General features: G+C 42.0%; 1 protein-coding gene across 19 annotated transcripts in view; it reads left to right on the forward strand.

The window, feature by feature from the left end:
• ncam1a (neural cell adhesion molecule 1a) overlaps positions 1-24637 on the forward strand; it is a 260268-nt gene that overhangs the window by 196860 nt on the left and 38771 nt on the right. For 13 of the 19 annotated variants that reach the window (XM_030101185.1, XM_030101187.1, XM_030101191.1 and 10 more), the window contains exons 9-13: positions 4083-4112; positions 10784-10934; positions 16764-16948; positions 17484-17580; positions 21414-21581. In XM_030101185.1, coding sequence (XP_029957045.1) covers positions 4083-4112; positions 10784-10934; positions 16764-16948; positions 17484-17580; positions 21414-21581 — 631 coding nt within the window. The remainder of the gene's footprint in view (positions 1-4082; positions 4113-10783; positions 10935-16763; positions 16949-17483; positions 17581-21413; positions 21582-24637) is intronic. The other 6 variants (XM_030101189.1, XM_030101196.1, XM_030101190.1 and 3 more) reach the window with 1 other exon arrangement.

The following is a 24637-nucleotide window of genomic DNA, read 5'->3' on the forward strand; positions in this document are numbered from 1 at the left end:
TTCACTTGTTGGAGCCGTTTAAGTCACCAGTGCAATATACTTTGTTTCTCATTGAGTCTGGAAAAATCTTCGCTTCACCTAATTTCCATCAACTTTCCATCTCAGACCATTAATAGTCAATGAGCTGAACAAACAGGTGGAATTTCATCACGGAGCCCAAACAGAACCTCCCATTTATCCGAACTCGGAGCTTTATTTACTCACTCTGACGCCTGGATTCAACGTTTCATCTAAATATTTGACAAAGCTCCTTGAACTGTGTGTTTTAATGTTGAACGCCACCGGGGAGCACAGGTCCTTCGCCTCCGGGTCTCCGTGACGCAGCATGCCGCGCTCCGGCGCTGTTCGCCGTCTGTCTCAGCCCGTCGTTAATCACTTGCATTTGAAGGACTTATTTCTGTGGAATTGCTTTGGAAAAACCGCTCGCCGCAAATCGACAGTAAATTAAGCGGGAATGAGCTGAAAAAGCGAAATGATTTCAGTGGCATTAGCCTAATTATCGCCGCGAATCAGACTGTTTGGAGCGCCGTTGCGCTCGGCCGGCAAACGAGCGAGCACTTTTCGAGCGAGGGTTCGATATCTCCGCCACGTATACCCCCCGGCTTTCCTCCTCATGTCCTTCAGGAGCCCCGGTGACAACACTGGATTAAAGATTTGCTTACAGAACATGGCGGAAGGCTTCTTAAGGCGCGTGAGCCATATGGATCCCACCGCTGTGCGTTCCTCCTCTCCAGTGGTCACAGCCTCCCGGCAGTCGCCAGCCCCGACGAGAGGATCTCATCCCTCCGCTATTGTCACGCTCTTATCGGCTCATTAAAACGGTATAATTTTTTGAGAAATCCATCTTAACGGCACATTCTGACAACATGCATCATGTGAGCGGCAGACAGATTAGTCACTTCAGAGGGGTAATTTTCTGCTGTGAATGCAGTAAACAGTATTAAGATAATTACCTTTGCTGCTTCTAGCAGGTTTGCCGATTCAACAAGAACACTTCATACACTCGGCTCGTGCTTCGGCTCGGATTAGACACCGCCGAAGTTATGATACATGTTCATTAGACTTCTAATAGCGATAATAGTTTGGGACCGTGGTTTTCCTACACATGCGTTGTTCATAATGACAGCTTTAACTGGTCTCGGGGGGCATTTGCTGCAGGGACGCGGGAAAATGACAGAATTTGCCGTCCAGGCTTTGAATAATAACTGCAGACTCAGAGAGAATTCTAACCTTGAGCCGGGTGCACGTTTCGCCTCTCTGTCATATCCTCACCAACATTATAGTGGTTTTTAATTAAGCAGGAGATAAACTGTCCTTCATCACCACGACCAGCATTCAGCGGCACATAAAATCTCAATGAGACCGACTCCCCGCGCGGCGCTGAGAGGTCCAAAGAGGTCTTTTTTAATTAGGGAGTAACGGCTGTGAAATATGCTTTCTCACTGAGAAATTAGCAATGTATAAACAGTCTGTGGGCGAGAAGTAGTCGGAAACCCGGGCTGTCATCTTGCATTATCAATCACACTGGTTCCGTGCGTGTTTGAGGAGATAAAAGCGTGTAATAGATGGACGACTCTTGGGAGGTACATGCAGCAGAAGCACCTGTCCCGTTAAAGTCCCGGAGGACCCGAGAGGACTCGGTTCCACGGTATTTGGGCCATACTGGCCTACTTTAAATAACCTGCTTTGTCAGCTGGTGCATTATGATGAATTATATCTCATAGCTACCATGTGCAAATTCTGTTTGCCTTCATTCAGAGGTGCTCGACCGCCAGTGGGGTCGCTGCACAGTATTAAGTGAATATTCAATATGTGATGATACTGTTGAGTTTTGTGTTAAATTAACACTTAAATATTGGTTCTTGATGTATTTGAACTTCCAGGTTTGTGTTTCAGAATTACAGCACTTTCTCCTCTTGAACCTAATTTTATCCAAATGCTACTGGTGCTTTATTTCATTTTTTTGTTTGTTTGTCTTTGTCTTTTGATCACATGCGCATCCTCAGCTCCCACCAGCAGCACCTCAGAAACAGTTTGTTGACTGTTGATTTTAGTCAAATTTCCTTGATTTTTTTGTTTTGTTTTTTTTAAACATTCGTGCCTCTGATTTCTTGCCCTGTGAAATCAGAAGCACAGCACAGTCTCAGGCAGCCGGGCTCCATCTGTTACTGTTTTCATGCAGAACATGAATGCAGATTGCATGGAAACATAAAATTTGCTGCCGTACGGTCAGCCTTTTGCAATATGCGCACAGCAAATGTCGATTATAAATTCACAATAAGTGAAAGTCTGCACCCCGTGCTGCCCTATCTAGTGAAGTCTCAAGGGTTCATGTATTTTCTCTGGTTTCATCAATAGAAACACCAATTGTTAGTATGTAGATATAATGAGGATTACACAGTGGTTGTTTCTTCCACGCTGCATTTGCGGTGGAGGATCATCCCAGAGAGAATTTGGAATTTTGACTCAGCTGAAATGCTCCTGGTTTCCCCCATTAACTCCAATTTATCACTGCCAATCAGCAGAAGCATGCACGGCTGCATCGCCACTCACTGAATCTTACCGTCCACCTGCAACGCAGGACTTGCCTGCCACCATCCACAGTCGTCACCGAACGTCCTCCATTCACGGCCTGTCGTCCTCCCAGTCGTCCCTGTCCGTCACTGTCAGGTCGATATTGATTTAATGCTGCTGTTCTTACACAACGCGGAAATTCGGTAATCCCTGTCACTAATTTTCATCAGGTCGTCACTCATTGGCGGTTTCCTGTTCGCCACGCTCTGTGTTCCAATCGCGACAGTGTTCTACGCCACAGCAGCCGGACTTCATGTCTTGCTAAAAGTATGGTTGATGCGATCGGATGCCTTTTCACATTCGCGTCACGTGCGTTTTTGCGCCACATGATTAGAATCTGTAGGTAGCGGCTGTAGCCAGTGCTCTGCGTCTCAGTGAACGCTAATCAAAACACAGAACGCCATGATGAGAAAACCTGCTGATTAGGAAAACAAAGTCTCTGGGTGCCAGTAGCTGTTCACTTATAATTAGTTTCAGTGCCTTGTTTTTCCTTAGCGTGCTTCTAAATTCTCTCTTATTACACCACATTAATTAATAACCAGCCGAGAAGGCCGCCCGCTGTGCTCCAGTTTGGCAGGATAACCATTCCGGTTACTTCCCTGATTGCAGTTGAACTTGCCTGCACTGAAATCCTGACCGCACCGTAACGATCCCTCTGACCTGAAGGAAACCTGAAAGTTAACGGAGCTTAAAGCGGCTCGCACGAAGGTTATCTATCTATCTGTCTATCTATCTATCTATCTATCTATCTATCTATCTATCTATCTATCTATTTTGTATTAATTTCTTTATAAAAATTTGTTGAGTTTTTTTTAATCTGGAGCTCTTTCAGTGTAGAAATACTATTTTTGGCCTTTTCAATGTGCTTCTTTTTTCCGTTGAAAAAAAAAAAAAAAGAAACAACAGCGTGAAGGTTGTCTGTTTTGAATTGCCAAAATGTAAAAATGCCTTTGAATCACTTAATGAGGTTGAAATTTTCAGGGATATGAGAGAATTCCTGCTAAAGGGGGAATCGTTCACATGAAGTTGCGCTCCTATCAAAGCACATGCAAATGCTGGCTTGCGTAATCTTGACTTTGAGGAAAACATTAGTTGACTGAATTTACTTCTGTGCTGAAAACATCCTTTAACCTTGAGGTGGGTGATACATCTCAGTAAGCATTATTTAATCATTTTCTCAGATTTAGGTTACGTAACTGTGGCATGGGAGCTTAAACGATACGATAAAACTCAAAGTTCAGCCTGATGAATTACATCACGCAGCAGCCACTGCAAGTATTGGAGTAAATCTGATAGATAGAAAATGTAATGAGGTATTTTATGGGGTTCAATGTTAAAAAAAAAGAAAAAGAAAAAGGCAGAAAGTCACTGGTTTGAACTTTCATGAAATCATTGCACATCTCCTGCAGGTAAATCCACTCATCCTGTGTGGATCTCTTGTTAAAGCTCACAATCTGCTCCACTGTGTCGCTCTTTGTCTTTGCTTCCTGTGTGTTTGTCCTCTCCAGGCCTCTTGGACCCGACCAGACAAATACGAGGTATGGCTACTAAAGACCGTAGCCTGACTCTAGATGTGCTAGCCCAGACTTACACTGTAGACCACCACCACCCCCCCCCCCCCCCCCCCCTTTTGTCCCCCATCCTTCTACTGCAGAGCAGAAGTGTTGCTATTTAGTCTAACCTGCACTAAACGCGTAGACCATTAGACACATCGTACAGTTCATTTAATCCATTTAGTTCCAGAACATTTTTAGACTTGCCCTATTTACTTGTCCCTCTTTAGTCGTGTCGAGAGCGTTTCTTCTTGAGACACAGACACACTCACAGCATCTCAAAGTAGACTTAAGTAGTGCCATTTGTTAGCTGTATAGCATGCTGTTATTTCCTGCGGCACGGTCGAGTTATTTCCCAGACTTTGCACGATTTGGAGGGGAAGGAAAAGATCCCTCGGTTGTGTGGTTGGTGAAACACTGTCTGCTCTGCTTTGACTCTAACACACCGGGCCGTACTAAATCTTAACAGAGTGATTTTTCGAACGGCGTTTCAAGTTCCTGACACGGGTCAGAGGTCTGCATGCTTTCACCTCAGCCACACACTCAGCCACAAACAACAACAACAAAAAAAAGCGCCTCCTTGTGGAATGTAAGCAATCAAATGGTTTTGGTTTGATAAGAGATACCGCCAATGCTTCAGTGTCCAACATCTTAAACTATCAAGGTAGAGGAATCGTCTTTACACCGTGGACTTTGAGGCATTTTCCTGGCGGCTCCTGTTGCGCTGTGTGGCTTTAAGAAACATGCAGATTCTGGTCGTCCACAGAGGGAACTGATGCTGCATCACAAGCTAACGCCACTCGCTGCCACTCAGGTCTGAAAGGACTGGAATTAAGTATTTTCACTTCATCTGAAAAACATACGATTCTGTCAAGTTTGTTCCTCTGAAAAACACACACCACACACACACACACACTCTCTCGTGCGGTTTTCATCTGGCTGCTCTTAATTATTTCACTCGTCACTTTGTCGGCTTTGAAATGCGGCTCGCATAATCTTGTGAAGGATACCTCAATTATTGCATCACGCAAGACTTTTTAACGCAGTGTTATCCCAGTGTGTGACCATTATCGTGTCACCTTCATGAGCCGCTGAAGGGATTTCAAGTTGTGTGATTTGTGGCTCCGCAGATCACAGCCGCAGCTCGTGCATTATGTCAGGATTTCATTCTGCGACCGAGAATCACAGCCATGGTTTTTCTTTTTCTTTTCTTGTCTTTTTTTTTTTCCTTTTCGCCCTTTAGTACTTCTCTGAGCGTAATGTTCACGGCAATGCTCGACAAGGCCGAGTGTGAAATTTATGCAGAAATTCACCTTTTAGTCTGTTCAAACGTGCTCCACACTACAAGTTATTATTTGGGGCTTTCATTATTCAATGACTCTGTTTTTTTCTGTGAAGGATCTTTCACTTTTGTGGGCAACTTGCTGCTATTTTTACTTCTTAATCAAGGTTTGAGTTCAGTAGATGATCGGTAAAAAGACTTTCTGTGTTTCATTCACGGTATCTTTAGCTTCCCGTTGCCGTAATCCTCTGTATCTTCACAAGGTCAAGAGGAAAGAAAGGTCTCACTGGAGACAGCTGATGGTATCGGACTGAAACAGAAACCATTTTTACCGTTATTGTTTTAGTACTTACATTTAAAAGAACACGAAAAAATGTGCACTGGCATGATGTTTGCTCGAGTTTAACAAAGACTGAAGTGTGGTGGTGAAATGACTCGGTGTTTCCAATCTGTACTGGGCAACATCTATCTTAACTTGCGACTGAGGAATGAGCAAACAGGACTCATTAAAGCCCCAGCCTGCACCTTACATCACCTAATGAAGCCTCAGTGCCAAATCAATGCCGCAGAGCACAAATTAAGAGGTCTATTGGGTAATATGTCTTGAAAGATGAGGCTTTTTGGGCAGCTGAAAGGAGAAATAGTCAATATCAGGCAGGTCTTAATGTTCTGGCTGATTGTTTTAATCCATCAGTAGTTTTGTGTTTATTCCACCTCAATAGTTTTTAAATATGTTCCATCATGAAGCGACTGATCAAAGCCAAATGCATTATTAACAGTTTTACCCCATCATGCATTTGAAGATGGGCGCCATGGAGCCTGGACAAGCTACCATGTTATAATTTGTCTCATATTAGATCAAATGTAACAAGAAATGTGATGTTATGTAAAAAAGAAGACTGGAAACCTTTCCGCTGTATCTTAATTTCCTCGAGGAGTGCACTTCAGAAAGCAGCCTGACACTTAAAACAGAATAATAATGGGATAAAGTAATCTTCCTCCTGAATGACAGTGGCCCAGTTGGTTCAAACAGAACATAAATATCATCTATATTTATTATCATCTTCTATGTGCTCTGAGTTTCATTAATTTTGATCAAGCCAATGCTGCTTTTATTCACACTTTCATTTAGATGCAAACAACATAATACAGCATGTAAAATGTCAAAATGTAAACATTTAAGTGTATCAAACTGGTTTTAATGGCGTCCTGACTGACCAGAATGTGTTTAAAAGGAACCACCTCGTGATCCCTCCCTGTGCCAACATTTTGCGTTCGATGGTTCAACTGAACTGAACACAAATGACTTTTTGAGCTGGTTTAAGGACGTTGGAGTGCACAGAATCAAACCCACACAGGGTCTTTTTTAATGTGGTCCAAGAGCTAAAACCACTCCTACACCACACATCCAATTCAAATCCATCCTCATGAAATGGTAAAATGTTCTCTTTTTACCATTTTAATATCCAGACTATAAATTTTAAATAACGTCTGTGTCAGTCTAAATGTGCTGATTTTTCCCCGTAAGTCACTCATATTGAAGTAAAGGCAATTACAGATACATTCATAGGTCTGTATTTACCAGATTTATTTAAATTTTTTTTTTGTATTTTTAAAGCAAATTGAACCTATTCATGTATGTCTTGTATCTTGTCAAAAACAGGAAGATTTGGAATTCAGGAATTGTTGTAACTTGCCTCATAGAGTCTAAAAGAAGTAAATTTTAAGAAGGGATGAAGGAAAAAGTGCAGATATTTGTGATCAAATGAAATGCGTTGAGTAAAATTATGAAATATATACCGAAAGAAGTACCTTAAAAACTATGTTCTGTGAAAAAAACTACAGATTCCACTTATGAATTTGATAAAATTAAAAACATCCCACTGTAACACTTCAGTGAGATCTGACTGATAACTCTTCAAACCTCTTTTGGGATGTTACTGTATGTCTTCATTAAACACTAACAGTGGAAAGATTGCAGCAGAGGATGTTCAACACGTGTCTCTGGGGTTCAAGTTGAGGACATCTGTTGAAAAACGGACATTTTCCATTATGAGCTTCACAAATGGACGAGGAACACCCCTCCAAAGTTTTCCCTGTTTAGTCTCTGAAAGAGACACGGCTTCAGCCTGGCTGCTCTGTGAAATACGTCTTTATGTGCCATGTTTTGCTGAATGATCCGGCCTCCGAACTGGGAGGCGGTAAATCACGGAGCGTACTCCAGACACAGTCGCCATTTTAGGAAAAACTTGGCTCAGCTTCGAAAAACTCACCGGCGCTTTAAAAAAAAAAAAAAAAAAAAAAAAGCCCCAAAAAAGAACTATTTTCATCCCTGCAGAAACAACGTGCAGCTCACTGGGTTTGACCAGATAGATTTCATTCTGCAGAGCTCAACCTCAGGCTCCGATTTTCATACTTTCATCATACATTCTCAATTTTCAGCTTTGTCACATGATGAAATAACTTTGTCAAGCAGGCTGCGAGCCGACAGTGGACAGGTCTTGGCCGAGAAAAGCGAAGTCTCCCCTTAAAGTGTGAAAGGATTCCTTTGAGAGCCACTCTAAATTTAAAGACTGACCCGGGCTCCTGCTGCATCTGTGTGACAGGCTGTGCAAATTATTCCTGGCAGTCTCCCTCCGATGTCCCCTGCAATGCAGACTATGTGACAGGCAAAGCATACGTATCGACGGGTTATGTAACAGAGTGTCGTCGGGCCCTGAAGTGCAGAGCAGCAGCGGCGACACGACCGGAGAAGGCGGAAGAAAAAGCACTCGCATGCTTTCTGTTTCAGGTCTGCAAGTCTAATTAATTTGATGACAAATCAGTTGTATAATTAAAACGATTCGTTGGAATTAATGAATAAATACTATTCTAAGGTCTGCCTGTTCGCTCCTGCCTCCGTTGGATCATTAAAGAATTATTCTCCATTAACCTTTTCCTGTTTACATTCCAGTAGTTTGCCCGGTACAGCTCTTTTCTGTGTTACCGCAGCCAGACAAGATTAATGCTGCCCTTTCAAAATGTTCCAGGACACTCCTTCAGATCTTCGGTGAAAAACAGAAATATTTCTGCCATTTCCGAGTCAGCGTGCTCGGTAAAGAATAACAGGCCCGGCCAAAACACTAATACAACAAATGTCATTGAAATATTTATAAAACACAAACGCCGGAGCACCTTGGACGCCTGAAATATTAATAGAAGATCATGGCAGCTCAAAGGGAAACGTATACATCACCTGTTATTGTGAGCTGTTTGCTGCCCAAAGGGGAAAAAAGAGCTGCTGCTATGTTTTTATTAGGTCTGCTACGTGCTTATTTATTTTAAAATGCTTTTCATTATTATTAATGACTTCTGCTGCAGAAAAGAGCAAAGCTGTTTATATGAAATTACCTTAGCTTCCACCTTCACAAACACACAGCGTGTGAAAGTGATCCAGTGCAACTGTAAAGGCAATCAAGAGGAGACACAGCAGAGCTGAAGGTGAAGCAGTCTGAGATGCTGCCGCCGTGCAGGATTTGAAAACAGTGTGTGTAACGCAGCTTCAGCCATGGAGATCAATGTCATCTGCTAACGACAAAACAAAACTTAACAAGGTGTTTGTATCAAATGAGGTGATTGTTTTCCACAAATGTATCCACACTAATCAATGCAGTCTGTAATCTGTTCGGTGCAGCGTTGTGCTCACTCAGGTTTCCAAGTGGGCCCAGAAACAGTTTAGGGGATGATTTTGAGCAGTTTTTTGAGGAGGTTGATTAAAAATAAAGACGAGGGACGTCTTTGGGTGAAGTCGGGTGTGATCTGAGTGTGTAAAACACACAGTGTCATGAACTGTCTTGCAACGGTCATAGACAAGATGGAAACACTATTGTCAAGTGTGACCAACCTGAGGTGACCCCAGTATGAGATGACCAAACTTTTTCACACAAAAAAAAAAAATGCAGAAAAATAGCAATATTCCTTGGGATACACTAATTTACTCATTTCCTAGCATATAAAACCGCACTCTGATTCATTTTACTGGCAGGTCATCGTTCAGTTAAACGGACTCCAAAACATTTAACGCATTGAATGGTTCACGGATGATTCATTCTGTGATATTTCATCAATGCAAGGTAAATTTAGTATGGTGGAAAAAAATAGATATGAACATTCACCTGCTGAACTGAATTTATCCCGAGTCATGAATAAATATCAGTAAATACTCCTGATTTTCTATATTTATAATAGAAAACTTGCACGGTCCCTGTCTGTCGTACATTTTACATGCATAGAAGATGAACAGATCAGGCCTTATGTGAACAGTTTGATAAATGTCATCTGCTAATGAACATTCAAAGAAGATTGAACAACAAAAGTTCGTGTCTTCCAACAATTTATCTGCCGTTTTCTAAACCGTCGGGTGCAGCTTTGTGCTCAGGTTCCTCGGTTTCGTTCAGTTCATCAGACGGTTTGGGACAGTTGAGCCAGAATGAACCTGGGCTGCAGCGCGTGATTAAAAAAGTGATGGAGGACTGAGGCTGAGCTGGGGTGCACGCCCGGGCGTGCACCGGAGCACCCCCAACAGCGAGCCAGCAGATCCACGAAGCAGCAGATTCAGCCAAGCGGACAGTTTGATGAATGCGATCGGCTAATGAAAATAAAAACAAGGTTTAACAAGCCATTTGTCCCGACTGCAATTATTCTGTTCCTGCAGCAATTAAACTGCCTGTAAAGCCAGGAGCATACTGCCAAATGAGGGGGACAGTCATCGACGTAATGTACAAGTAGTTTATGGGATGCAGCTTTTTGCGCCGAGGTCAGTGGAGGAAGACTTTCTCCAAGATGTCCACGGTGTTTTTCCTTATGTATGAAAGAGACCGAGAGGTCTGTGCGACTTTTATTTATTCATATCTCCATGATTTAAAGATCGACGTGTGTTCCTGAGCCACCTGAACTTGTCCTGACCTGGAATTTTTATCTTGGCTACTTTCATAACTTTACAGATGGGGCTGCTGTGATTAGTCTGGCACCTACTTGACATTGGGGGAAAAAAAAAAAAATTGAATCATCCAACTCTTATCAGCAAGGAACTTCCGACCCAAACTTTTTTTTATTTGGTTTTTGCACTGCAATTTACACACAGTCTTCATCCAAAATCTAGATTTACTTCACAATTCATCCTCCGTTTGTCCATCCTGCTCCGACCAATCATAACTGCAAACATAACCCCATTGCCTCTGAGTTTGTTTGTTGTTTCTTTTAACTTTTTTTTATTACAGTCGGCCCCCCGTGTTTTAATCCACACACATAGAAACGCACACAAACAAGCTGATAGCAGCAGAAAGTGTATTCGTGTTGATTCGAGTGTGAATAATCTTCCTGTTCTTCCTTGCAGAGCCTTGATAGAAATGTAGTGGTGCGCAGCCACGCCCGGGTCTCCTCGCTCACCTTGAAGAATGTCCAGTTCACGTACGCCGGCCAGTACCTCTGCACTGCGAGCAACTCCATCGGCCAGGACACCAAGCCCATCTACCTTGAAGTGCGCTGTAAGTCACCTGACTCTTTCACGATTTATCACTTTTGAATAAATGTGGCAGCGGAAATTTTATGTTTTATCACATCAAATCCAAATATATTGGATGTATATTACCTCTGGAAAATTGAACCTTCTATCTTTTACTGCATTATGTGATCTCTTTGTTTCATCTTTGCATTCTTTATTCTTTCCCATTTTAAAATATAGATGCAAAAGACTCTTAACAATTTGGTTGAAAAAAAAAAATCCTTTTTTCCAGCTCTATTTTTAAGCTGCGGAGTCTACTTGTAGGCAGAAAAATGTAAAGCCTGATCAAAAGAAGGAGCAAGAAGAACTTGAGGATATTGTCATTTATTTAAACCACAACCTGCCCCGTGGCTACTTTGTTCTCGGAAATCTTTTCTCTCACTATCTCCAGCTTGTTACTTCTCTCTGTGATTGTTTAACCCCTGGGCGTCCCTTCATTCTGCACTCCATCTGAGTTCCCTGAATATTTTGTCATTTCTAAGAATTTATTTATTTTTTTTGCTTCAAATGAATACCATAAATAATAAGCACTATCACTTGATAAAACAAATACACATTAATATTCATAATAAACTCTGCAAAAAAGAACATTGAACTTTTTTCCTATTGTTTATCAATGCAAATGGAATTGGCGTCAAAAACCTAGACCCGGTTTCAAAATGACAGGCCAGAAGTGAACTCTGTCTTCAGATGGATGTCTGTTTTTCCACACCAGATGGATATGAGGAAGGATTTTATGCTTGGGTGTAAGTAGAATAAAACGATTACTGCTTGACTGTCATGGATTTGTGTAGGTGGAATTTCCCCAACACCATAATTCAGACCCCTAAGAAGAGATAGGAGGAAAGTTTGTGATGGAAATGAAATAGCTTAATAAAATCAACAGGAGACAAACATTAATAACCTCTTAAGAGAAGATGATTCAGTGAGTTCTGTTATGTTCTGCTATATTTTGTAAGTTGTAGTCCAGGTTGTTTCAGTTATTGAAAAATGGCATCAAATATATATTTTTTTTTTGGTTTGAGAAAAATTGTATTTAATCATCCAGCATATATAATCTGAACATAAAAGCTACAGATCCAGTTCAACCTATGTCTCTAATGAGGGTATGCCGCCTGAACAGATCTCATCAAATAAAGAAAAGCTTCGAGACTGTAAGGCATTGTAAAAGCGTGGTGAAGCACTGTGTCAGGAGGACACTCGCCTCTGGTTCTGCAGTATGGATGGTATGGATGTTGAGTGAGTTTGCTGGGTCAATGATGCCGGTGAGATTTGTTACCATGGAAACAAAGGTCTCCGTGCTGTCGTACCTTCCGGGCCACAGTGGCTCTTTAGGCTCTAAATTACTCGTCTCTTCTTTTCAAAGCAGCTGCCTGTGAGCAGCCGCCCTGATCCTGCAGACCACTGTAAGATGTCTGGAGCAGATTCATTAAACTCTGTAGCAGGTTCTCAAGGAATGCCCATCGTGGACGTATCCGTTTTGACAGGACCGGCAGAACGATCACAGTCATCGACTTTCACGTGAAATGTCAAGCCTGAATTACACTTATCAGTCTTAACCTCATGACCAGTGACAGGTGAACGGAGACACGCTGTTTCTCTTTCTCATGGAGCCTTTTAGCAGGTGGGACATGTTTGGCAGCAAGTGAACATTTTGTCCTCAGAGTTGATGTGAAGTGGAAGGATTCCAGCAGGTTTGACAAGGGAAAAACTTGTGATGGCTCGACGACTGGGTCAGAGCACCTCCAGATCTGCAACTCTTGTCAAGTTTTACCTGACCTGCTGCGCTGAGTATCTAAAAAACACGATCTAAGTAATGAAAGGCCGATGAAAGGGTCACGAGCAGCAACGGCTCTGGGAAGTTTGGCTCCGAAAGAACGATCCAACCGATGGCTTAGTGCTGCTTATTCACTCCAGAAGTTGTCACTGTAATGCACTGTGGAGGAAAAGCAGGGTGAAGCCGCGCATTACTTTAAACCACGTTCTGCTGAGAAGCGTTGGGTTCTGCCATTCATTTGGATATTACTCTGACGCTTCACCTCCTACCTAAGCTCCGGCGCAGACCACCCTTTCAGGCAAATGGTGTTTCCTGACAGCGTCTTGACAGGATAATGTGCCCTGCAACAAAGAAAAAATGGTTACGGAATGATTCGGGAAGCACAGTTTGAGATTTGGCCTTGAAGGGTGGCCCGCAGATTGAAGTTGTCCATTCAACTGAGCATTTGTGGGATGCTCTTGAAAAACAAGTTGAACCAAAAGATGGAGGTGTCGATAAAGCTCTGATGGATCAGGGGGTTCCTGCACTAAAAGCGGGGTTATTCAGGGTTGGACAGGGGTCAGGAAGTGAGGGCTGCACTTCAGTTAGCTTTGGACCTCTAATATGAAATTCAAAAAGTTAAAACATCAGTGTAGTTTAAATTGGAAAGTTATTTATTTATAATATAGACACTTCAAGCTTGAATTGAGCTTTGATGTACCGAGACACAACAAAAACAGCCTAATGACTCAGTCTGTTCTGTCTGAGATGCTGCTTGAAAATAATTTTTTTTCTGTCAATATGAAACTAAAAAGTGATTCTAAGGACTATATGGACATATGTAAGCAGCTAAATCATACCTGATTCAATTTTGTAATCTATCAATGTTACCTTGATTAAGAAAAAATAAAATTACAGCCAGTGAATGCCTAATTGGATTAATATGGCCTTCTCTCAATGCGCTCACAATTTGTTCAGAGATATAATCACATTGCAGCATTGATAGAGTTGTTTGAGGGCTCACCGTTAGTTGGAATAATCAGGGAATAATCAGGTAGCTGATTCACTGTTGCCAAGCAATTATCGATAAGAAAAGGTGCTTTGTCTTGAGCACGGCTCTCACTCTCCGTCCTCTCTATCACCGCTCACCCGCTCGCACAATGAAAACGTTATCTGAGCGCCGAACTTGTTATCTGCCGCACAGCGTGATCCCATTAGCCAGGCTGAGTGTGGCTGCGTTCGCCGCCGAAGGACCGGCGGGAAAGTGTTAATATCTCCGATTCGTCAGCATTTGAAGTTTGTTTAGCGTTGATGCCCAGTGAAAACACGGCGAGCATCACGCGGGTCACTCCTCTCAGTCTGGAGGTCTGTTCGGTAAACATTTCAACCTCTTTTCTTGGTGCTGGGTCTTTGTGTGTTTCTGAAAGTATTCAGCTGAATGAACAGAAGGGTAGGTAAAAGGTAGCTAAGAGTCTTTCCCTTCCTCCTGCAAAATCGCCACAACATCTTCTCTGCCTCGTGTTTCTGTCAAGACGAGAATTCCAGACAAACAAGTGCCTGTTTTGATTTGTTCTTGTGCTGGTAGCCTTCATATTTGCAGTTATTTCACTTTAACCACAAAAAAAAATCAAAGCTGTTGGCCTGGTGGGTATTTGTTTTTGAGGTTAGTCACCTAAATTTCAAGTAGTTGGACTCATTAAAACGGTATCAACACACAAATGTGCATTGGTTGAAGGTTCAGATCCTCAGAGAACAATTTGCTGAGGTGAGATGAGGAAGAAAATACCCTCCTCCTATGCTTTTGATATTTGTTGATGGATTGATTGTTTTGTAACAGTAATATGCGTCCCCCTGCCTGTGTGTGTGGCTCCAGAAGTAAAGAAAGTGTCACCACAGGCTCTGAACTTCATCGGGAGCCTCTCTCTCTGGATCAAATTCTGGTTCAAACTGGTTCTGCGATAAATCCACTCTTGCAGGAGTCCAGTCGATCAGTGCATCACCCTAGCCCAGCAGCACCCACATGTTTTCTGTGGGTTTACTGTCCTCCAAGCCCTTGAGAGACAGAACACACTTGTCACGTTGCATGTCGAACAGCTGGAACAGCTGGAGGAGTGTTGTTTTTCCCATTCCCCTGTGGGTCGAGCAGCAGTCCCGTCACCTGGCCGACATGAAGGACTTCATGGCCTCCACTGGAGGTGGGCTGTCCTTCAACATGCTGGAACCATAGCTGTGGCTCCTTTTGAGTCCCCACCCCGTAAGCATTAGTGCATAAAGCAGGCTGCTTCTACAGGGTTGCCAGATCGGAGTCATTGCCGTGCTCCCGTCCACCCACCTCTACAAAACCAGCCTCAGCCTCAATCTCTGCAGAAGCTCATGTTAGAAACCTAAAGCTTTTATACGTGTACTAAAGAACACGTCATACGCACAGGATTGCACCAACTGGGAGGAAAACTGCCCAATCTGGCAACATTGATCTTCTCTTGAGAGGAGTGTGGACAGACACAGCTCAGAAGACACACACAGAAACAGCCCGTTCTCACTGGCCGCCACAGGAGGGACTTTTTGACTGTCTGAAGTTATTGACCAAGCTGGAATTCAGGACAGTACACTTTAAATACAATGTTGTTGGATAAATGGCACTGATGTCAGAAACTGCATAACAAGGCACCTTTAAAACTACAAATGCAAGTTAGGCCCAAATTCATGTTGTTCACATATGTTTAATAAATTGATTTTGAATATGTATGATTTATTTGGCTTCATTAATATTAGATTGATTTTCCTATTAACTTGTCTGTGCTCCGCTGTCTCCATCCCCATTAATGAAACCGGTAATCCTCCCTCAGCCTGTGTGCATTGTATGCAGGAAATGAAGCGGTTGTTGTATTGACAGTCCTTTATGTATTTTATCAGGTATGTGACGTGCACGAGCACTTCTGTTCGAGGCCTCAGATTATTTTCAAATGATTTCACCGGGACAGTTCTCGGAGGCCACGGAAATCAAACAGGCAGGTCACAAACTCTGCGGCGAGTCAATGAGACCCCGGCCGGCATCGACAGAAAGCGCGCGAGTCTAATCAGGGCTGCAGGAGATGGAGCATCTATCGACTCGCTCTTGTCCATCAATCCCAGTGGCGGCACACTGCGGAGCTTTCAAGGATCCGGGGTCGGGAGGAAAAACCCCGGCGGTGTCAGAGGCCGCGGCGTTTGGCGGCTCACGGGAAGCGAGGCGCACTGCACTGCATTCAGAGTCCACTGCTGTGTGACGTGAGAAGGATATATTAAAAAATCAAACAAAAAAAAAAAACCCAACAAACAGAGAAAGCACTCATTAACTACTCCCACTGGATTGAGGACTGGTTTAATTTCTGAGCTTATTTTCTCTTTTTTTGTATACAAAATGAATGTATTTCCTTTTCTTGCACATTTTGATGTTTAAAACCTTAAAAAAAAACAACTCAGGTGGGCTATAAAGAATTAAATGGGCATCATAAAAAGACCTTATCTTGAACGTATGGAACATAAGTACAGCCATCAAGCTATAGTGCTCAGCATGTGTTTCTCAGTCTGTTTTATTGTTTGATTCCAGCTTTCTCAGCATTGTCATTAATTACGGAGTGCATTTGCAATGTCTTTTTTTCTTTTTCAATTCAAAGACTTCTGAGACAAAATATCTGGTAGCCTTGAGCAGAGATGCTGGAAATGCCAGAAAGCAATAAGCTGTGTTTTCCACTATGGCTCTCCTCACTGTCTGTATTCTGACTCATTTCTGAAAGTTTTCATAATAATAAACTTGCATTTTGCTTCTGGTTCAAGCACTTTAAAGCTTTTAACTGATGACTTTTAAAAAAAAAAAAAAAAAAAAAAAAAGGCATATTTTTTGTTTTTTTTGTTTTGGTGGCGCTATAAACAGTGATTTGTTTGGTTTTTTATTTATGGTCATTTGAGTGTTGATCTTGTCGTCTTGCAGTTTCACTGCAGATCAGACTCTTTCTCAATCCAACAACTGTTGGTAATTAGATTACCTGATGCTTCTAATCGTCGTCCTTTCACCAGATGCTCCAAAGATCCTGGGTGAAGTGACCGCCTACACCTGGGAAGGAAACCCGGCCAACATCACGTGCGAGGTGGAGGCGCACCCCGGAGCCTCGCTGGTTTGGTTCAGAGACGGCCTCCAGCTGCCCTCCGCCAACACCACCAACATGAGGATCTATAACACTCCGACCATCAGCTACCTGGAGGTGAGGGACACACACACATGTGGTCGTCTGCAGTGAGGTGTACCATGTACTCTGTACAGCAGAGGTTCCCAACATGTCTTTTCCTTTGTTTCTACTAATCCACCGCATCGAACACATTCTTAAGAAGAGTTACACAAAACAGAGTTTGCAAGCTGAGCACATTAAATCAAGTAGTTTTACAGCTAATCAACAAAAAAAAAAGACAAAAGGAGGCCAATGCATGCTCGGAACTGTAACATGAACACAGGATAAATAAACAAAGTCCAACATTAACTTGTTTCCATTAGAAGTGGTCATGAGTATCAATGACAGTGAACCACCGACTGGTTCTGGAACATCTGCACATTTGCATAGCAGTCACCTTTTAAATAAGCCAGCTGTGTTTAACCGTGAATCACAAGCTAAATGATGTGAAAACATTAACTAATGATGTTTATTCAAATTCCTTCACAGGTTTACTTAGTGGAGCTACTTCATGCGTGTCTGCAATGTCGACTCACGTTTCTGTTTCTCTTGGCTTTGCTCGCCATTCCAGATCACCCCCGATTCTCAGAACGACTTTGGGAGCTACAACTGCACGGCCACCAATGTAATGGGCTCTGAATCAAAGGAGTTCCTTCTCATCCCAGCAGGTTAGTAAACCAAACCTGTTTTTATGCAATCGTGTTTTTTTTTCAGCTTCAATTCAAAGAGCAATAAAAACTCAAAGTCCCAAACAGAGTGAAAAGTTGTGACAGCACTTTCATTCACCGGCCAGTAATGCATAATGCTGGAGATTTCCAGAACGAAGAACCTCCTGAACCTTCACGACCCCATTTCAATCTTTCCCTAAGACGAGGTTTGGTAGTTGTGACACCCAATATGAACCCAACCTCCCAGGACCAAATGATTTAGACGCACAGCAATAAAACCAGAGAGAAAAAAAAAAAAAAAAAAAACCCATCAAATGATCAATAAACCTTTAAGCTCAATTCTCATGGCAATCAGGATACATTTTTGGAAGCAAGCATGTGTGAAATATGAATTCCTGCATTTGAGTGTTGAAGAAGCTGCTGACAGTGAAGTTCAGGTATGGAATGTTTCATGTTTTGAATTCATGATGTGTTTTTTTTAACTCTCAGACTCTGCTTTCAATGACTAAATGCATCACATACTATACTACATCTTCTTCTAAATCTGGAATAATGAAGGTGTTAGTTGTTAGAGTGACTCTCTTAATACTTTGCAGAAGCATCTGAAGACATTTCCTTGAAGAAGCAGGTGCTCATGAATACGCTTATGTTATTCCTTGTATATTTTTTTTATATTTCATTATTGTGTATTTATTGCAAATCACTTTTTTTATCTGTGTAATGTGCTTCATAGTGTTACTTATTTTCTTAGTTACCTATCTACTTTTTTAATTGTCTATTTACATACCTATCAACTGTTTTTACGTGCTCACCTTACTACTTATGTATTCACTTACTTAGCCAAACGGCTTGCATATATTGTGCACCCACACTAATAAAGGGTGCCATCATGCTTTTGAGTTTCGATGGAGGCTAAACGTATAAACAGAAATAAAGACAAATAGTGCACAGAACCCTGAGGCACTCCTTGGCATAGGCAAGACCAGGCAAGGCAATGAAGAGGCGAAAAAGTAATCACAGTGGATCTGCTCTTTAAGTCTAATTTTCTCTGTGCTGCATTAGATTTTTTTTGTTAGCTTCATTTGCGATGCAAATTGCTTTGGGCCCATTAAAAGCGGTGGGTCGCTCAGGACCTCGTCTAAATGCAGTGTGGTCAAATTAATTGTGGCAACACCCTACACTGCCATTGCACCATATCCTGTAGGCTCTTTGAAGTGCTTTCTCTCTCTCCTTTCCCATTCGCTCCATAGCTTATCAGTATGCCGAAGTGGCCTCTCCCATGCAGAGTTATCGCGTAAAGAAAAGTGTAAAAGCGTATTCAACACCTTATTTTCTGCAAAGATATATCAAAGAGAAAGGCTAACATGCTGTACAAAATTAATTACATTTTTTAATGACACACACACACACACACAATGTGCAAATGAGGTAGATTTATCATGAGAAATGTCAGGATCATTCTTTTAGTGTTGCTTCTGTATGCATGTTGCTCATGGCTCCAGGAAGTTTGCAGACGCACACAAATAAGCTGATAATTAGTTTCATTCTTTTTCCTTTGAGCGGTGATAAAAAAAAAAACAGTCAGGGTTGCTCTGCAAGTCGCAGCGGTGAGCCGAACTTCAATGCCGGTATTTCATTCGTGCAAAAATTTTTGAAGCCTCACGGGTGACCTCTTGAAGTCGGCACAGTTATTGCAGCAAGACTGAATCTACAACAGGGGTCTCAATCATTTTTTGGCACGCATGACGGGTCCAGTGTGGCCTGCAGGATGATCCGACAGGATATTAAACGCAATTATTCAGAGGCTGAGACCGCTCAAAGTTTTCCTCTCTTTTAATAAGTTTAATAAGTTTGAGCAAACACGCACATTGAAGGCTGCAGAAGTCGATCGTGCAGCCTGAGAAGTAACAGCCCTTTTTTTTAAACCAACTCAAGTTTGGTCTGGAGTGTGATGTTCTTTATTCCATTAATTGTGAATGTATGCGTTCTTTGCGTTGAAATATAATGAAAACAAATTGTAGTTTTTGAAATGATGCTTTCATTTAACCACTCCACCCAGATTTGGGCTTGCAGTAGGTCCTTTGGCAGAGCTGGTCGTGGCTCTGAAAGCTGCTGCATCGGGGAAATGAATTCACTAAGATTTCACTAAGATTTGCTCCTGGACTACAGCGATTAATTTTCAGTTCATTCACACTGCTGGAATCTAAATACAAAGTGGTGACGGCTAATAATAGTCCATTTAAAAGGTGTGACCATCAGAAGAACATGATTTTTAGTTAGTGTTACATCCAACATGTTGACTTGTGGAGTGTAAAATCATTTGTAAGAAACACGGCAGGAAAAAAAACCAGGAGGTCTCTCATCTAGGAAAACCGCGACTATACTCTCTTGCATTTTTTTCATCAGTGATCAAATGAAAACATAAAAACGTTGGACGGGCATTTAATTAATGGCCAAACGCCCACCTGACACGCTGCCTCCCACCATTACGCTGTCCTCTTTGGAGATTACAAACAGCGTTGTAGTGTCTGCGGCAGAAATTACATTTCTTCAAGGGTGCTCCGTTTGCGTCCAATAATCGTGAATCAAAGTGCGTCCCAGGCATGAGATAAAACCGCCAGCGGAAACTCATTTAGGTATGTCCAACAGATCTTTGGTAATTTTGTGGCCGCGGGCTTTGGGGCTCCTCTGGCGCCTTTAAATGCGTTGCTGTCCCTGCCAAAACACATCAAAAAAGTTTGGGAAGGCTGACACATAAACTGTGAAGAGGCGGCGGATTCATTCTCGCCTTATTTCAGACACAAAGCCTGAACTTCAAAAGCTTCTTACACAGTAGCCAGAGCCGCACTGCGTTGCTTTTCGGCGCGGCACTAGCTTCAGTTAAACTACAATGGATCCAAACACAGTCAAATATCAAAACACAGCTATCCTTAATTATAGACAAGGTGTAAAAGTCGCATTTTTGTGGCGGGAACTTCGAGTTTAAGCTAATAAAAACCTTAAAAAATTAAGAATTTTTGATATGGCTTCATTCAGTGTGTGATATAGCTATAATATTTATGTTTTTATGGCACTTACAAGCTCATTTTATGACTTCAGTGAGTTGTGCTTAGAGAGAGCAAGAACAGCTCCCATTAAAGCGTCCACGCTGTTTTCTGTCTCGCAATGTTATAATTAACTAGAACGCCGCTCAGTTTTAAGAGGGAGTGACTCCTTTTGCAAACCACTGATGCGCAGCAGACAGAAAATTACTGAGAGCAAGAGTAGAACTGTTAAAACCTGAACCAATACCAGACCCCAACTGGAAACAGTGACGTGAATCCTGAAAGCAGACGAAAACAAAGCGAAGCAGAAACTCTGATCACTGCGACGGCGTCAAAAGTAGCTAAACATTTTGATAAACAACTTCAAAAGGCAAAAAAACTGAAAAAGACAAGCTGTGCTGAACGCATTTTCTGGTATATATTGGTCTTTGCATGTGCATGTAAACTCATGGATGTCACTAGAAGTTGCAGGTCTGACGAACAACCAGAAATAAACACAGAGGTGTTGACTGGAGTGATTTAGTCGTCAGGATTCATTTGCAAACACTAGCTTACATAAACACATCACGTCTGCACCCTGCTTCGTTTTATCAGATCGATTTAATAAATATGAGCTTATTAATGAACTCATTTCAGCTGAAGAGGTCAATGAATACTTTTTTTGCAGAACTCACGTTTGATGAAGGTGATTAGTATTTCTCTGTGCTTCAATATGAAGCCACAAAGAGATTATTATTATTTTATTTCTTTTTTTAAATTAGCGACCCAAATGTCTCTACTGTGCTGCAGATGTGCCATCGTCGCCACAAATCCAGCAAGTGGAGCCGTTCTCCAGCACGGCGGTGGTGGAGTTTGAGGAGCCGGACTCCATGGGTGGGGTGCCCATCATCAAGTACATCGTGGAATGGCGTTTGCTGGGCGAGGAGTGGACCGGCAGGGAGTTTGAAGCCGAGGATGGTGAGCCGCTCTCTCTCTCTCTCTCTCTCTCTCTCTCTCTCTCTCTCTCTCTCTCTCTCTCTCTCTCTCTCTCTCTCTCTCTCTCGCTCTCCCCCCCATCAAATTTCACAGTGACATCCAAAGAAATATCATTTTTCAGCATCATTCATTCAGTCGCTGGCAGCAGGTTGCTGAACGGCTGCCGTGACTTGGATTTTTGCAGGATATGATTCAGGGTTGAATTGGTCTTTAAATTTTTCAGCCACTTACCTGCATTTTCCCTCCCGAAAGCCTTAAAACATGTAATTTCAATCGAGCACCGATGCTGCAAGAGATGCTATTTAAGGTCAGAACTGTATCAGCTGCAACTTAGTGATGCGGAGATTTGTTTCCTGGACAAAATAGCATAGATGAAAAGCAGAAAGACAATCAAAATAAATTCAGGATCTGAATAATTTTGCTTTTTTTTCTTTGTTGTATTAGTTATGAACATTTCATAAATATAAATATAAATAAATAAAATCATGTAAAAATGCATGTTCACTGTTCACATTAAATTTATTACATTTATACTCCCTACAAATATTTATATAACTACTATCATGACATGCATGTAAATATCTTGTATCGTTCTGACATATGCAATGCATGCACCGCATATTTAACACGTGCACACCATGCAGTGTGACACAAATATGAGCACGCACACAAATATTGCTGCGTTTTTGCAGCATTGGACTGTAAATGTCACTTCTTAGCATCCAAATTATACAGAGGAGTCCACTGATGTTTAATAAAATCCAACTTACGGTTAATTAAATGGTGACATTACAAAGAGAAAGTGGAAAATGCAAATGACTTTATATTGCATGGGCAAAAGTATTTTAAAAAAGCGGCTTAGATGCATGCAAAAACTTATAGTAAAAGCTTTTCATACATCATTTAAGTATTGTTGCTGGTTATATTTTAGGCGCATGCAGGAAACAGTTCTGCTGGCGCCAGCCGCTAATCCAAACATGACAGTTCCTCATATCAGAAGGAGCGGCGGAACACACTGCAGGCTCGGTGACAGTCGGCACACACACTGACACACCCCGGATAATATCCGCATCCCACTAAGGGTTTGTGGCTCCTACAAATATGGATGGTTTCCGTCCCGTCTGCCTCGCGGGACGCATCAGTCAGCGGCTGACAGGCTCGGCTGTCAGCCCCAGGCCCAAGAGGCGCCTGTCAGGCACGTGTACGCACCAAACAAAACACTTGGACCCCCACGCCGGCTGTGCACGTTGCCAAAATACCTCATTCAGCCACACCAAGAGCTGAACGCAGTGAGAGTTTTATTTTTTTGTTCTGCACCTTGCATTGCTCATTGCATAACTGCATTATTTTGAGAAGGCCCAGCTGTTGCTTGGCTGAATTGTGACAATAAAAAAGGGGATTTGGCCTCAAAGAGTGCTGTGAACCAGGGCTGCCATCACATGTTTCAAAGCAGTATTGCTACATATGGTCGGTCTCACACCGTTTTGACGAACTCAGGAAAAACAAATCAATAATAAATGTGTGAGTTATCAAGATAAAATACAATAATTAACAAAACAGGAACATGTCGTCTAGAGACGCAAGTTAAAGCAAATAATTACATAGATAACGAAAGAAAATTGCTAAAAACATCAAAATAAATAGCAGACCTATAATTTATGTGTGAGGAAACGTACTGTTCATATTTAAAAAGTGACACTAAAGTGAATATTTATGGCAGTACTGAGTTAGAATCTGATTAGCAATTTAATAATAAGTAACAAAACATTTCCAGTGATTTCATTGCCTGCTGCTATTTTTAAATTTTTGTAAATGAAGCGGTTTTAGAGCTGCGGCTCTGAGGCCGCTGTTTGACTGAAGCACTTGTCCTCATAGGGACTTTTCGTCGAGGAGGAACGCCTCATTAATCCCAGACTAAATCAGCCACCTGAACTAAGGCTGATTGCAAGTGGCGTTAGCATTAGCCTTGAAACACAAAACCGGTGCTTATCCCACAAAAAGGCTGGTTTTCCTTTTAAAACGCCTCTCTGCAATGTGGCCGTGCACTGCAGCTGCACTGTTGGTAGATTTTCCTCCATGAAGCGTGAACAGCCAGATTAAGAAGCACCTTCCTCCCGGTGTAACCTCAGCTGATCTTGATGAATGAATCGACCGTTGGACCGATACACACACACTGCTGACCGCTCAGCTGTGCAGATTAGAAAGCCAAGCCTAACTGAATAATCTACTTATTCAACTAGTTCTCTAACCGTAAGGTAAATCCAGTTTTTCACGAAGTAACTAACGATTCCTGGATAATATGGCATGTTAGGGATTTAGTACATTCTTTTAATGGCAGCACTTTAATGTTGAAATTCTGGCTTTAATTATGATTTTGCATATTTTGTGATTAGGGATTTAAAAAAAAAAAAAACCCATTAATAAGACAGTTTTGGGCTTCTGTATTATTAAGGGTGTCCAAACCCACACTTAACACTTCAGACTCATTAAACTAATCTTACTGTTTTAATAATGAATTTGTCATTTTAGACAGTCAGTTTAGGACAGACTCCATTGTTTGACACACAATGATTAAGACTCTTGAGTTTGTAATGTTTGCCATTTTTTTCTTCTTTTTTTTTTTTTTTTTTTTTAAGATAAAGCATTTCAGAAGCAATGGCAGCCAACATGCGGAAAAACCCACAAATTACTTTTGAGCGATCTACAAATTTCATCCCAACATGAATGGTGACAGCGGTTTTATGTTGTTGCTAAAAGCCCGGTTTTTGAATTTCTCTGGCCCGACGCCTTTCAGCCGTACTCACGCGGCCTCCCCTGAGAAGTCACTTATGTTGGCTTCACTCTGAATCTCCTCACTGGGACATTAATCTGAGCCATAAATGGAGAGATGTTTCTTTCCGGCTGTTTTTCACAGCTCAAACTTGTTCTCATCCGTGAAATTGCAGGTCTTTTGTATTACACCAGTCACACACTGGCCAAGTGGACTTTTTTACGACAAAAGTCAAGAAGTTGAAGAACATGTTCCCGGTCGGAAGATG

This window comes from Salarias fasciatus, chromosome 10 (genome assembly GCF_902148845.1).
Source record: "Salarias fasciatus chromosome 10, fSalaFa1.1, whole genome shotgun sequence".
Lineage (NCBI taxonomy): Eukaryota > Metazoa > Chordata > Actinopteri > Blenniiformes > Blenniidae > Salarias > Salarias fasciatus.